The 15,354-nt window shown below is 42.5% G+C and overlaps 2 protein-coding genes across 2 annotated transcripts; both read right to left on the bottom strand.

Moving 5' to 3' along the window:
- Window positions 1-3: 3 nt before the first annotated feature.
- On the bottom strand, window positions 4-4,188 carry eed (embryonic ectoderm development). The gene is made up of 12 exons (XM_086045535.1): window positions 4,022-4,188; window positions 3,376-3,528; window positions 3,174-3,266; window positions 2,491-2,556; window positions 2,189-2,314; window positions 2,035-2,116; window positions 1,871-1,962; window positions 1,586-1,719; window positions 1,406-1,511; window positions 1,169-1,327; window positions 660-733; window positions 4-553 (listed from the first exon to the last, which is right to left on the bottom strand). Exons 1-12 carry the CDS (start codon window positions 4,139-4,141, stop codon window positions 427-429), a joined length of 1,332 nt encoding a protein of 443 aa, XP_085901661.1. The 5' UTR covers window positions 4,142-4,188; the 3' UTR covers window positions 4-426.
- A 278-nt stretch (window positions 4,189-4,466) lies between these two features.
- On the bottom strand, window positions 4,467-14,993 carry pwp2h (PWP2 small subunit processome component). Its single transcript, XM_086040853.1, has 21 exons — window positions 14,798-14,993; window positions 14,054-14,166; window positions 13,892-13,986; window positions 13,700-13,799; window positions 13,472-13,615; window positions 12,238-12,373; window positions 11,904-12,148; window positions 11,655-11,798; window positions 11,509-11,579; window positions 11,301-11,437; window positions 10,098-10,246; window positions 9,869-10,016; window positions 9,412-9,562; window positions 8,435-8,615; window positions 8,209-8,356; window positions 8,011-8,119; window positions 6,824-6,889; window positions 6,513-6,731; window positions 5,510-5,660; window positions 5,363-5,437; window positions 4,467-4,723 (listed from the first exon to the last, which is right to left on the bottom strand). The coding sequence occupies exons 1-21, from the start codon at window positions 14,813-14,815 to the stop codon at window positions 4,540-4,542; spliced, it is 2,784 nt and encodes a 927-aa protein (XP_085896979.1). The 5' UTR covers window positions 14,816-14,993; the 3' UTR covers window positions 4,467-4,539.
- Window positions 14,994-15,354: the final 361 nt, after the last annotated feature.

Below are 15,354 nucleotides of genomic sequence, written 5' to 3'. Positions count from 1 at the left end.
AAGTTGTGTATAAAAATAAGTTTATTCAATTCGAAATACAGTACACTCAAATCCAAGAACTCTACAGAGGAAAATAATCTCTAACTGTTTTATTTCAGGGGAACTACCCGGGATGTAAATGAAGTTTCTACTTGAATAACGTTTGATGCCTCCAATTATTCATCACTGTGATTCTGGGAAGAACAAAAAAGACTAAAATGCCAAAAAAAAAAACACATTTAAACAACTGGACTGCATAAAAAGATCCTAAATTTAAATGTACTCTTTTTGACCATGTTGTGAACAAATGGGGAAATTTTAAACATCACAGAGGAATGGAAGAAAATGTTTATAGATTATAGTAAAAAAAAGACCAAAAACTAAAACGTGTTTACACTGCAGAGAAGCACAAATAAAAAAGGAGCTGTTGACTTGGGTGGGAAGTGTTCAGCGTTGCCGGTCCCAGCGCCAGATGGAGGCGTCGTCGCACACAGCGATCAAAATGCTGCTGTCGCGGCTAAAGCTGGTTTGACGGATGGCTGACGTGCATTTGGGGAGGGTGAGCGTGGTCGACCTGGACACCAGACACCACGACAATATTTAATCTCAAAAACAGATGCGAACTTGCCTTTTTTTTTTTTTTTTTTTTTTTAAACAAGTCACATCCCGAATGAACTCACTTGGCTTTGTGTGGATCCTCCACTTCCAGGTCCCAAACATAGAGCTTGCCCACCTGGTTTCCTAAGGCCAACATCTGTCAACCACAAGGACTTAGATGAGTAAATCACAGGAAGGAAAAAAAAAATAAGGAAAAAAAGACATTCAGATCACAAGTGGTTGTTTGTCGAAGTTGGTAGTCGGAAACGCTAACGGAAGCCCAATTTAAAAATCATAGGCGAACCGGCCTTTTGGCGATTACTATGTTTTTCCGGCTGGACAAAAAGGTGGACGGCGGAAAGACACCGTGGCTGTAGGCGTAAACGGACCGCAAATTGTTAGTAAAACGCCCAGCTCTGGTCATTACTATATGTTTCTAGAAAGTAGAATAACAGACTCCTACTTTTCTTATCAAACAACACATTACATTTTTTTCATGATCTTGGGAATGAATAATGAATATGCAGTTGTACACATATTGTATAGGAGGTGACTATTTGATTCAGTTAATCGCCAAACAACTGTGCTTCACCTTCTGCCAGAAGTCCATGGAGAAGCGCATGTACCAAATGTCACACTGGCTGTAATCAAAGCGTCCAAGAATGGTGACGTTTGATTCGTTCGGCTTGATGCGATCGATGTCGTCCTCCATTTTTCCTGGTTTCCAGCACACAATGGCATTTTCGCACGACTACAAGATGACACGTGAAAGCAGGTGAGCGTGACGCGGGCCGGGCCCGACTCATTCACATCGACGAGGGGCTTGTACCTTCGAAAGGATGAGGTCGCCGAGCCACCGCACGCAATCTACATAATTTCTGTGGATGTCTCGTGTCGAGAAGTCAGGGAAGTGGATTTTCTCTGACACGAAAGGCCTAAAAAAAAAAACAACAACAACAACAAAGGGTGAAAAAAAAAATAGCATGTTGTCTCTTTCTTCTGGCGTTACCTGTTGGTCTTGGACGGGTTGTATTCATAGGAGCCACGGATGGCCTTCTGCATTCTCTCAGAGTTAATTCGCCAAAGTTTTAGGGAGTGGTCCATCCCACAAGACATTATTTTTTCACCCAGGAGGTCAAAATCCTGCAGTGGGATTTAAAAAAAATGAATTTAGGATTTCTATAAAATCAGTGCCAGACTTTTTCAGATCCTCTGTGAAATGACATAAATATGTCATTTCACATAAATATGTCATTGGGATAGAATGAGTTAAGTGTGACTAAATGAGACGTACGGCACTCAGGACTTCATCTCGGTGACCTTCCACTCCACCAAATATGGCCACTAATGTGTCAGTTTGGATGTTCCATAGACGAAGGGCATGATCTGCAGACAAAACACACTATCAATTTTATTTTTACATTCGTACAACATTTCGTGACAGGTATGAAAGGGTACCTTTGCTGACTGACAAAAGGAGATTTGGGTCCCTTGGGTGAAACTTCAGCTCATTGATTGCATTCCCATGACCGACGTAGTGCTGAGTAGAATATAAATGCTTTACCAAGAATATGCAATTTGCGCGTTTTCCAGGAAAAATAAAAACACCAACCTTGATGCACTGCATTGTGATGTGGTTAATAATTCGGATGATTCCCCGCGAGCCGGCAACAGCCAACAGGGGGTGACTGGTGTTGGTGTCGTAGGACCAGGCACACGTGTAGAAGTTTTCATCTGCCTTTGCACGACTTGAGTCAAGAAAATTGCCTGGTTCATTTCAAGTGCTCAACGAGGCAAAGTGACTACAAACACTGCCACTCAACACTAACTTGCCAGTCAATACAAATCAGACAGCTGGAAATGCAACTCGATAACCGATATGGTGGCGGCCGAGGACGAGGCCAGCAAGGATACATCAGCGTCCACATAAGACTGCAGGAGTCGGATTTCTCCTTGAGAGTGACATTCATAAAGAGTGACCTTGAGAAGAGACGGCATAGGTTACCATTACCCTTGAACCAAGGGCGGGAACGATAATCCTTTTTTAGATGCATCGTTCGGGGTATTAAAAAGAATCTGAATCGATTCATAGGTTGATAATCGATATTTGAATTTTAAATAAAAAAACTAAAAGCATGCGCAAGTGATTAAGTGCGTTATAAAAAAGGTACCAGTGTTCTGTGTGGACTCTAAAATGTAAGCCAATGTAGTGATGCATCGGAATCTAATCGAATCATAGGCCTCTGAATCGGAATTGAATCAAACCGTTAAGTACCCATGGATTCCTACCCCTAGTAAATAATCAAGAACAGTGAAGCCCTGCGTTTTCATGGTTTGCCATTAGCAAATACACTTTTTGGGGGAACCTATCCTCCATTATTTGTTGACAAACTCAACTTTTTGCAGTTTTAGTGCTTAGTCCAAAGCAAGAAAAGTATTGCTTGGATTCATCTGCAGCTTTTCCTATACGTTATCTCCCCCTCCCAATAACAGGTGTCTTTTCACTATTTGGGACAGAACTCAATCCCGGTCCCTCAAAGACGGGGTTCACTGTACTATATGTCAATCATCTTTTCAAATGGGAACTGCTTATTCACCCTGTTGCTTCCGACTGTGGCAAACACCAGCGGGTCTCCCTCCTTACTGTGCCAATTGAACTGGACTCCAAAGAGAGGCTGGCCATGGTCTTCCTGCAAGAATCATTGAATATCTTGTTGAACAAGCACCTACTTGAGTACAGTGTGAGCAGAACGATGAGGGTTTGGGAATTAGCAAATGAATTTGTGTGTACGCTCTCACCCGCAGGCTGTTGACACACTTGAAAGAGTATCTGCACTTTTTGGACTTCCATTTGCCCTTGCCCCAGCTCTTCCTGCCTGGCGCGTTGGAGGTGTTGGTGGGCGTGTCAGGGCGTTCTGCGTTGGTGCCACTTTCAACACTGACAGCATCATCCTAACACACGACACAAATGAAACAGAATCAGCGTTCGACAAACACTAGTTTAACTTAAAGCTGACAAATATTACCTAGGGTAAAATTGCACTGCGAATAATTACGTTACCCATAGGTCGGTCAAGTACATGTATTCAATCATTTGTAAAGATATACGGGTTTTTTGTTCGCACTGACTGAGAAACTAACTTGTGCTAAGTGCTACCACCGGCGTTCCTTCGATTAACATTGGAAGCAGAACAACCGTCACAAAGTAACTACCTAAAGATGTAAATGCACGCAACTCGTTCTCTTTTTGATACATATGGTTGAGAGTGAACACATAAACAGTTACTCCCAATTAACTGCTGTATCTGTTTACTACTTGAACAAAGCGTCAAGCTAGCAGATGTTCATGCTCGGCTACTTTAGCACAAGATTGCTAACTTTGCTCACCGTGAACACGATTTAAGCTTACGTCGGCGGAGAATCACAACGACATTTGAGCACTTACGTTCTCGTCCCCTGACAAATCTGGGTTACTGTTCTCATCGCTGCTTAGCTTATGTTTCTTGAGTGCTACTTCTTTTCCCGCTTGAGACGGGGACTCGGACATGTTCTTATTTTCCCTCATGTTGCTGCAACTCCGCCTTTTCCGTTCAGCGGCCTTAGCCGCCGCGTGGCTTGCTGGGAATGGTAGTTCAATTCCTACTCATCAAACGACCACTGAGACGCATGAAAAAAATGATGCATTGTTCAAATAGAGGTTTGGTACTATGCAAAAGACTAAGGGCATCTTTGGCTTTGCTGGTTTAATTTGTTATACCACAGCTGTCATTCTTAAATTTAAAATTTTAAAAGCACCCACTTCAGAAAATGAATTGAATCTAAGACACTACATCTTTCACACCATATATATAAATATTGTGTGCTACCTCTTTAGAAAGACACAACTCTCCTTTGATTATGATACATTTATTAAAAAAAAAAATAAAGGAAAAAATCTTTCACGATTTTGACATTGATACAAAGTTACATTATCATCTCTTCATCATCCAAGTCGGCCTGGCTCATCTCCTCAGACTGTTCATCATCAACATCATCATCATCATCATCATCATCCTGGCTGTTCTCCTCCTGCTCTGATGCCCTCTTCATGCCCCTCTGCTTGGACAGGGCCACAGCATAGTGAATGTTGTACAGGTTGAAGTCACAGCTGAGGAGGGAAATTAAAGACAGATCAGAAATAGCTTTAAGATTTAAATCCATTTGTAATCTTTCAGACCAGGGATGACAGTCATTTCTACCGCGGGCCACATTGTAGTTACAGTTTCTCTGAGAGAGATGAGAGGACTGTCAAAAACCTATAAATGGCAAATCACCTCAATGTATTACATATTCACAGGTGCCTCTGCATTTTTTATTATACAGTGGTACCTCTACTTACGAACGTCTCTTCATACGAAATTTTCAAGTTACGAAACGCCTAACAGGAAAATATTGCCTCTTGTTACGAAAGAAATTTCAGGATACGAAAGGTCAAAATACAGTATGGGCTGCGACTCGCAGCTCCAGAGTATGTCCGCACCATACTCATAGCTGCTCTGCCATTGGCTATTGCCTAGCATCATCCTGGCATCCCATTGGCTAAAACGAACCTCGACCGTATGTGTTTATGTGTGTGTAGATAGACAGGTAGGTAGATATATATGTGGATTAATGTATTTAGCAAGAAGTAGACACACTTTGGTGTGCCCGAAAGAAATTGATGGGGCAAGCGATCTGGTCCCTGGGCTTTGAGTTTGACACGTGTTATCGACAAATAGGCGATGACGATGATGATGATGAGACTTACAGTTTGGCCAGGTTGTCCCAATGTCTCTGAATGCTCTTCTGCAAAGCCTGCAGCGTGGGCAGTATGGCTCCTGATCTGCACATCAAACACTACAGTGAGAGCTTGTCCTGCACTCCACATTCAAATCAAGTGAGACTGGCGGCAAACCTGTTCTTGAGTTTTTGCCCATGCTGCATGAGCAGGCTCTGAGCCCAAGTCATGTAGAACTGCAGGTGACCCGACTTCTCCAAGCACGCTGCCACGAAGTCCAGCAACTTCTCCACATAAATGTCAGGGAGTGTGCCACAAACCACTGGAACTGAAAGAGAAAATATTGCAAATTTCGTTACATTGCGCGTAATACAGCCGTGGAGCTGCCCACTTGAAAATGTTTTTATATGCCTACTTTAATAGTTTCATCTGTAAATACATCACAAACACTGATCCCAAAATACTTAAAGAACATCTTAAACTCAACATTACTCTTCAAACAAATGGCTAACAGATGATTTGATTTAAAAAAATAAATAAATAAAATAAAAAATAAAAAAATCACTGAAGGTGAATGCCTACATGGTCATGTGGAGAATATGTGGAAAGCGCCTCCCTTGCATAAAAAAAATTGAGTCTCTCAGTCAAGATTTATCACTAAAACACACTTCCTTGACACCTGTTAGCGCTTTATTGTTAGCTCGGGCTTTGGTGCCATCTTGTGGCATCCTAGAGCATTAAAAGAAAAACAAAAAACAAAAAAACGCAAAGAAGTGAATTTGATTATAGCAAAGCGCGATGAGTGGCACGGTGGGCGACTGGTTAGCACGTCCGCCTCACAGTTCAGAGGTCGTGGGTTCGATCCCGGCTTCGGCCTCCCTGTGTGGAGTTTGCATGTTCTCCCCGTGCCTGCCTGCGTGGGTTTCCTCCCACATTCCAAAACATGCATGGTAAGTTGATTGGACTCTCTAAATTGCCCCTAGGTGTGATTGTGAGTGCGCATGTTTGTCTCTGTGTGCCCTGCGATTGGCTGGCAACCAGTTCAGGGTGTCCCCCGCCTACTGCCCGAAGACAGCTGGGATAGGCTCCAGCACGCCCCGCGACCCTTGTGAGGAGAAGCGGTATCGATAATGGATGGATGGAAAGCGCGATGAGGCGGAATACCTAAAAGTTCACTCACTCTGCTCATGCGGCACTGTCTCCAGCACCTCCTGTTTGAGGGCCTTTTCATTGAGTCGGAAGGCCAAAACGATGGCAGCCGCCCACTCCTGACGCCGCAGCTGTGTGCGTATGCTGGCCGGCGTTACGTCTAGATCAAGGTCATAGGGATCAAACACCAAAGATCCGTCCAGGGAGTAGATGAGCAGGCCCTCTGTGCTTGTGGCTGCCCAGCTGCGCCCTGAGAAGGGAAGTCAAGACTAACGACATCAAAGTCGAGATTTTTTTCCCCCTTGATACCGTGCACCAGAAGTGGATTCTTCCGTCACATACCCGTTGGAGAGAAGTGCAACGAGCTGACTCGGATCTCTGGCTTAAAGTGTCGGGAACTCATATCGCCTTTGGAAAAAAATGCAGACAAAAGTTTCAACAATTTAAGTCACAAAACAAGAAGATCACTGAGGGTATTGCGGCGCTTGCTCCATCAAAGCCTAAGAATAATGCCAGACAGTGGGAGATTTTTCCCTCGCAGATCAGCTAGTGCTGCGGACTACGGCCAGGTGTCTCATGAGCTACGAGCAGCTCGTCACCTGGTTTTGAGTAAGGTAGCAAAGGGTCAAATAAAATGTACGTACATAGTTACAAGTTGCTTTTTATAACAATGCACTTTAAACTAGAGGGTGACACAGGAGTGGATTTTCATTCCTGCCCCACCACACTCACGCAGAAAAAAAAAATCCCATCTAGTAAAAAAAAACCCCACTAAATCCTGTCCCGTCCCGGTGAAAAGCACTCCCATCCTGTCCTGCTGCTTCTGTTCATTCAGCATGACTCTCACTCCAGTACTGCTCACATTTTGGAGGTCAGCTACATTTAAAAAAGCAAAAAAAAAACTTTTTCTTCCTGCACCATCCCAATCCCACGAGTAAAGGTAAAATTGACTCCCAATCCGGGATACCCGTCAGGATTCCCGAAAAAAAATGTCAGCCTCTACTTCAAACCACATTTTCACAACATATTAACACAAAAGAAATTACAGCGGTACGTGACTTATGATTTTAATTTCTTCGGTGACCATGCTCAATTGTTTTTTTCCTTTCCCTCACAAGAAAACAAGCAGGGAGCTGCGCTGACTACTCAAGGGACTGCACCATCAACTCCTATCAACCCTAAGTATTACAAATCAATATTCCCCATTGAAACAAAGTGAAATGCCATTAACCCATTCCAGCCCCTACATAAACGGCAAGAATTTTTTGGAACGTCTTATTATGAAACAAAAAATAGCATTGTACTGTATAAAAACATTTCTTGTTTGATTAGATATCCACGTAAATGTTAATTAGTGGCTATAGAACTAAAACCATAGCTATCAACGGCTTCATTCTGTTCGTTTTAGGTAACGGCGAGAGATGGGGTAGACCCATGACACAGTGGACCATTGCGCCACCTCCATTGTCACACATAATGATGTCCACAATCCGTCCTGATCAGTGAAGTAATCAAAGTCAACCGCATACCTCTCCTCACTCCAGGGAGACTAATGCTGACGCCGTCTTTGTCGCCGGCCCCCTCGTCCACCAGCGCTAGGCTGCCAAACTCCGTCATCTTACGTCGGTCCAGGAACTCCTGAAGGTGATACGAGCAGCTCCGTCAAACGCCAGTGTTCTCATAGCAGCTTCGGCAAATGTTCAATTCAGCTAAACGTGCAGTCAGACCTCCATGGCGTCAAAAGACAAGTTGCACGAGATCTCAAACTTCTTCAGGAGCATCTGCTCCTTGACGTTGTAGATGCAGACAAACTTGGACTCGCCGCCACTTAGTATGGACTCCCCGTCAGCAGAGTAACACAGTGATGTGAAGCACCTGAATGCAGCACAAGTGAAAGTCAAACATTCGCCGGGGCAACGTGACGTGAAGAAGCCATGCGCCCTAGCCACTCACTTGGCCTTGGACAACTGCTTGGCGGAGACTTTATCCGTCTCCTTGCGGCCCGTCTCCAGGTCATGACGTCCCGCCACTGAGCCCACCTGCGCCGCCGTGTTGGGGTTCCAGAAGGAGATTTCTCCATTCAGCGTGGCCACGGCCAGCTCTTGACCATCAGGGCGGTAAGCCACGGACAAAGCTAAAGCGACAAAACAAAATTCAAGGAAGCAAAAAACAAAGGAGAGTCTCTACGTTAATCATTTGTGTCTCCCTTGCTTATTTTTAACCACTTTAGCTGTGTTAAGGTAATGGCAGGCATTGTTGTCTTCATTTGTCATCTCCAAGTGTGCTGTTTACACCAAATGGTACCTTTTGGCTATTTTTTATTCATTGTTGTCTCCTGGGTTAAATCATAAAATTTGGGTAAAATAGTTTTCATTCTCAACTCAACACTTGAAATGTTAGTTCTTTACGTTTTCTGTCAAGTTCATTCAGGTCATCTATCAATTTTTGGACAAAAAAGCAAGGACATGTACCGGTAATCTTAAATTTTATATTACATTTAAAGCGTTACTGCAATCCAATGGACCAATTGAATGATGCAAGTTTGATTTTGAATTTTTGTAATGTTTGATTTTATTTTTAACTGTGGAGAATAATTACATTTTAATTTAAGAAGTGAATGTTCCCTGTAGTGGCTGCACTATGAGCAAAACAAGAAAAAAAGAAGAATAGTGTGGGCAGTAGAAAAGGTCATCCTTACTTTACTTTCATAATTTTTTTTTTTTTAACTGAATTCAATTGTTATAGAAGATTTTAGAGGCATCTGATGTGTTTCTTCTATGTTTGTCTGAAAATGACAACGATGGCGGCCCCTTGTCACAATGTCGTAATGACAATTACTGTTACTGCCGTGTCAAAAATGGCCGTGAACAATCTGAGTACAATCGAACAAGGTCTGAATTTGAAAAGTAAGATGAAAGCAAATTGTTTACCATCAGCGGTGAGGTGAAGCGTCTCTTTCACTTGCCAGCTGTTCATCATGTCCCACAATCGGATGGTCCGATCCCACGACGAACTGGCTAGGATGGACTGAACTGGACTGAAAGACAAACAGCTAACGGGACCCTCGTGGCCACCTAAAACCTGGCCAATCACAGGAAGCATGGCGATAACATTTACAGTCATTCACATCACATCTGACACCTTTTGGCAAATTCACAGCAATTAAATATCCTAAATGTCATTCGTTTACCCTGAAATAGGATAATGTTCACGCAAGTGCTCCAAAATGCGCACAAATGAAATATGTCATTATTTTGTACAGGTGCTACAAGTGTTGCGTGCATTTAGGCTGTATGATCTATCGCTTATAATTTAACATAAACAATTGTTCTGAGGACATGTGCTTGAAAAATGAACGCCGCGCGAAGATTAAAGTAAGAGACGCACCTCCAGCAGTCTCCCGGTCTGCATGGACCACAGGAAAATCTCAAAGGAATCCTGAGCCCCTGCACTCACCAGCTCCCCGCTCATATCGACCGCAAGCGAAGAGAACTGCGCAGGCCGAGGCGACGTGAACGTGCGGAAGTTTCGGTACCTGAAGCAAAAGAATAAATCCAAGTCATATGAAGTGTTTGGACAGATTTTCTGCCATCTGTAGTATCTGACGCTTGACTACCTGTGAAGGTCAAACGCTCGAACTGTCCCGTCCAGAGAGGCGCTCACCACAACAAAGCCGCTGGAGGTGAAGGCGACGTTGGAGACGCTGCTGGTGTGCTCGGTGAAGGTGACAAAACAAAGGCAGCTGTTGGTGTTCCAAACTTTCACCTGGGGAAATTGAGAATCGACACCATGAAAAGCTTGTTGCTGCACACAAAAAACAATTACTCGGTAAAACCTTGTAAACAACCGTTGCAACTTACAGTATGCCGCCCTGTTTGCAATTGCTTATATTAATAGTTCAAAACATAAATATACCGCGTCATGTCATTGAGATGCTTTGATGTCGGGGAAATGCATCGAAAGACTCTCTGTAACTAACACGAACAAGCCATATCCTCAGTCACATACAAAGGTCTGAGTCTATCAGGTAAGATGTATAATTTCGTTGACACCAATACTTTCCTATTTGACATGGTTTTGGCTTCATCTTATGGTATCTTAGAGCATTATAGAAACACACACAATATAAATAGGTGACTTTTTTTCAGCAAATAGCTGCACCTAAGTTACGGAGGGATAAAAATACATTTAAGTGCATTTGTGAATAGTCAACCACATATAGGCAGGGGTTCACTGAACAGTAGTGCCTTGACTTAAGAGTGCCCCAACATATGAGGTTTTCAGTTATGAGTCATTGCTTGGTTGACATATGTTTGCTTTGTGTTGCAAGTCAATATTTGAGTTGTGAGTGAGCTTCAGATGAGCCCCTGTGACAGTGAAATGAATAGAAAAAAATAGAGCAACCAAGTTATTGTAATGCACTTTGAGTCGTTTAATGAATGGGAGTCAAACACAAAATGAAAACACTCACAAGGAGCATGGAGCAGGACTCACACTGAACTAAGCGTGTGATGACTAGCCAACTCAATTGACATCACACACAAGGCCACGCCCCTTCATACTATAGCGTGTGTGTGTGTGTGTGTACTTTTGGATTAATTACACTTTATGAAACCAACCATCTATCCCTTATCTGAACCACATATGTTTTATTATGTTCTAATATGTGCTTGTATTATTCTATTTTTCTTCTCCATTACCAACGTAACAAAAAAAAAAGCTTTTTTGGTGTGTGGAATGAATTGAAGGCGTTTCATTTATGATCTTGGTCATGTAACGCATCAAGTTAGCACTGCGCAGTCCTCGCTTTTGCACTCACTTTGCCGTCATCTCCTCCCGTGGCAATGTACTGTCCGTCAGGCGAGTAAGCCAGCGACGCCAAATTGTTAAAGTGTCCCTGCTGTTTGAAGACGTACGATTCGCTCTGCCACTCCCACACCAGAAGCTGCCCCATCCCTGGAACAACGACAACTGCACTTAACAACAGCCATTGGTCACACACCACCATAAAATCAATCCTTTCTCACCCGAGCAGCCAAAGGCAATCCAGTCGCCGGAGCAGTTGAAAGAGACTGAAGCAATTTTCTGGTCCGATATACTAAAAGGAGAAACAGGCTCATTGTGATTCAAATGTCCGCTCGCAGGATTTCACTGAGCAATTCCTGTCTCTGACCTGAGTGAGTGGATGAGGTTCACCTCCGGAAGTTCATGCAGGTGGAAGATTCCGGAGGCGAAACCTGTGACCAGGATGTGCGTGGGCTTGTGGTAGGCAGCCGCCGTCAGATGGTTAAAGTCGCGCTCTTTGTTGAAGAAGTGCCTACGAGGGAACGGGGCAAAAATTTCAGAAAGGCCGCTACATCCCAACATCCTGTGGCGGGGCTCACAGGTTGACAAATGTGAACATTTGTGTACGTATACTTACTTGCTCATCTGCTTGTATCGGACTTTCTTCGTTTTCTCGTCACTTTTGGACTTTTGAGCTTTCCCTCTAATGACCTGTCCTTCTTGGGCCTCGTCCACCCTCTCTTCGTCTTCCTCTTCCTCCTCCTCCTCTTCACCATGTCTCGGCATCTTGGGTTTGTCGGGTTTATTTTTCAAAATGAGGGAGTCCAGCTCGGTGTCACTCTCCCAGACACACAGAATCCCGTCCTGGCTCACTGTGTACAGCTGCGGATCCACACACATAATATTGCGCAACATTAGCATCAGCGTTTGATTTATTGTGGGAAAAAACTAAAGAGAACTAAAAGACTCACATCCAGACTGTCTTTCTCAAAGAAACAGCCCACAATGACGTCCTTGTGTCCGCCCAGCGTGTAGTAGGTGAGGTTCGTCCAACGCTCTGCGCCAAACACCCACGTGGACATGTCCTTGCTTCCCACCACAAAACACCTGACGAAAAATACGAACCAGAGAGGGCCTGATTTACTAAGGAGCTAAATAGCGGGTGCTGAATTGCATGTTCACTCACTTAAACAGATTGCGTGTGCTGTGGCAACATGCATAAAATGGTGGAGACAGACGGCAGGTGACTCAACTCACTTCACTACAAGTGGCAGTTTGTCAGATATAATCAGTAGATATTGCAAAAAAAAAAAAAAGAAAGATTCAAGCTGTTGATTGCTACTCTCATCTGACGAATTGCACTTTGTGTACTTGAAGCAACCACATGGCTTCCACTACCTGAATGCTAACAATCAACAGGAAATTTAATTTCCTTTATGGATGGTTGTTTTTAAAATAATACTTTTGCTGAATTTTTACTACACAATATTTACCAGGATGTTTTTTTCAAATCTTGCACATGAGAAATACCTTTTTTCTTAAATAAACGAAAACTAATATTACAACAAATAAAATTAAAACAAAGCATTTAAAAAAAAGTATAACTACTAAAAACTTCTCTGAAAATCAGTTCCAACTACATTTAAAAAAAAAACTGAAAATGAAATAAAAACTAACTATAATGAAAATTCCAAAAGTATTATAACCTTGGCTGCAACATATGTAGACAAACCATATATCAATACTCACAGGCGTAAAATTTTCTAACTCTGCAAAGATCAACTGCCTCCAATACAGAATGTCCATATGTCTGTCTAACACTACCCCAGGTAGCTAAAGCCCGCACACCAGAATGAGCAGCTTCTCTAATTTTATTGTTTTCATAAAGTGCAATATTATATTGCCTTATTTTACTTATTAGAAAAGACCATTTTTGGTGGGGAGGCTGGAGGGTATCAATGGTACTGTATTTCCATTGATTTCAGAGGAGAACGATAATTCGAGTTATGAGCATGGTCAAAAAAGAAATTCAACTTAAAGGCACCACTGTATTCAAAAGAGGATTTTGCGCTTTAGGTAGTGCCGATGTATAGTCGTTGTTAGTATGTCAGAATATTGGCTCACACATAGGTTTGCGTGTGCAATCAAGTTTGCGGCCATTTTTGCAAACGCAAACTTTTAGCAAATTGGGTGGCACTGACTTACTTGGAGTCATCAGTCCAGTCGATGCAGGTTGTTTCATCATAGGGACCATGGTAACTTTTGTCTAACACAAAGGCGTTAAATTCCCGCTGCTTGCCAGGAGCATGGTACAGCAATGCAACATTCTCCTTAGTGACAACAAACTTCCTAGATACAGAAAAAAAAAGATAAAGCTCAGGTTGGTATTCACACAAAATGGCTGATGTGTTGACTGCGCACATTGATCGTTACCTGCCGTCAGGTGAGAAGCAGATGCTGTTGACAGGTTTGTGAAAGTGGAAATGATGAAGGACAGCGCGTGTTATGAGACTAACCAGCAATGCTGCGCCATCTGTGTAAACATACAGGATTTTTTTTTTTAGTCTTTTAAGTATCACATGTTTTTACAACACACGAGACAAAAAGTAAAATTTGCGGTCTGACCTTCATCCACCACGATTGCCAAGTTCCCATTCGGCGAGATTCCCACGCATGTAATGTTCTTTGCAGTGGAGACTGGTAAGGTCTCTGATGTGTTGCTGAAGGACACACTTATTACTTCCCTTTACAATGTTTTATTCATGGCATATCAAACACAACACTTACTTTTTGAGGTCAAAGATGGAGATTCTGTTTCCAACCGGACTGATTACAGCATTGCCATCCTTAGAAAAACTTAGATTTCCCTGACGATAAACAGCTCCGAGCAGATTCGAAAACTTAATGAAAAAAAGGACTTTGCTTAAACACTCAAAATGTCCAGCTGTGTCATAATGGAATGTGAACAAGTGATCAATGACCCAAACTGATATTGCGAAGCTAGCTATTACTTATTTAAAGAGAATAGTTTGTTATAAAAAGAAAATTAAAGCGGAAAACTACTCTGTGTACAGAGAAGTATAGTATATTAGTGACACACAAAAGAAAAAATACTTTTGGTAGTCGAGTACGTTTCAGACTGAACTTTTCCTTACGGGGTTGAACCATGGCTATTGCCAGATTTTTTACACAAGTATCTGTCCTCCTATTTAAGTACAGAGTGTGGATACGTTTTCATTTTGAATATTTTTACTCTACAAGTTCCTGTCCTTCTACTTGAGTGCAAATACTTTGAATTCGATACCAAATAAAACGCTAACAGCACCAAAGCAACGTGATCGCGCCGATGGGTTTGCCAACATACATTTAGTAAATGAGTGAGCCAAACTTCAGGGTTAATCTATCCTTTTGTCGTGAAGCGCCTAGTTTAATATATATAAACAAACAAAACGCAAAATCATTTTGATTGTCATTCTTCTGAGAAACGTTTTGAGTCAACTTCTATTTGCCGAGCAAAGCTTCGTCACTCACCTTATAAGCGAACTTCATTTTGCTCGAGGTGCCTTAAATCGACAGCACTATATGGTCACTATAATGCCGTATATATGTTAAGGAACTTATTAACAAAATGTATAATGATGACACACATGCCTGATCTCCTAGCGCCGCTCGCACGTGTTTACGTTGTGTTGACACTTTGAACTTCCGCCCGTAGATGAGTCAAAGGGCTAAACATGCGCCATCTAGTGGCAAGGATGACCGACACGCAGTCAAAATGAAGCTGCAGCGAAATAAGAAAAAGACCAAGGTCTTATTTTAAGTGTCCACAATTTGCACACATACCAGTATAATGATAATAATAATAATGATCTCTTACAATTAGTTTCCTTTATTTTCATGCATTTTAAAAATTGGATCTACATGCGCGCGAATGTGTGCGTGTGTCTGTTTCTTGTTGAGAGCGGTGCTTGCATTCCCAGGTGTTTGTTTGCCACTTAGTGAATGGAGGGTTGAGACGTGTCCAATTCTCATATGAGCTAAGATGACATCATCCCTCCTTTTTAAAGTAGAGGACAGGGGTGGCCAAG

The sequence above is a fragment of the Filicampus tigris genome, chromosome 1, assembly GCF_054856515.1.
Source record: "Filicampus tigris isolate MCC_2025a chromosome 1, RoL_Ftig_1.0, whole genome shotgun sequence".
Classification (NCBI taxonomy): Eukaryota; Metazoa; Chordata; class Actinopteri; order Syngnathiformes; family Syngnathidae; genus Filicampus; species Filicampus tigris.
The sequence above is the reverse complement of the archived record's forward strand: the minus strand, read 5'-3'. Positions and strand labels throughout refer to the sequence as shown.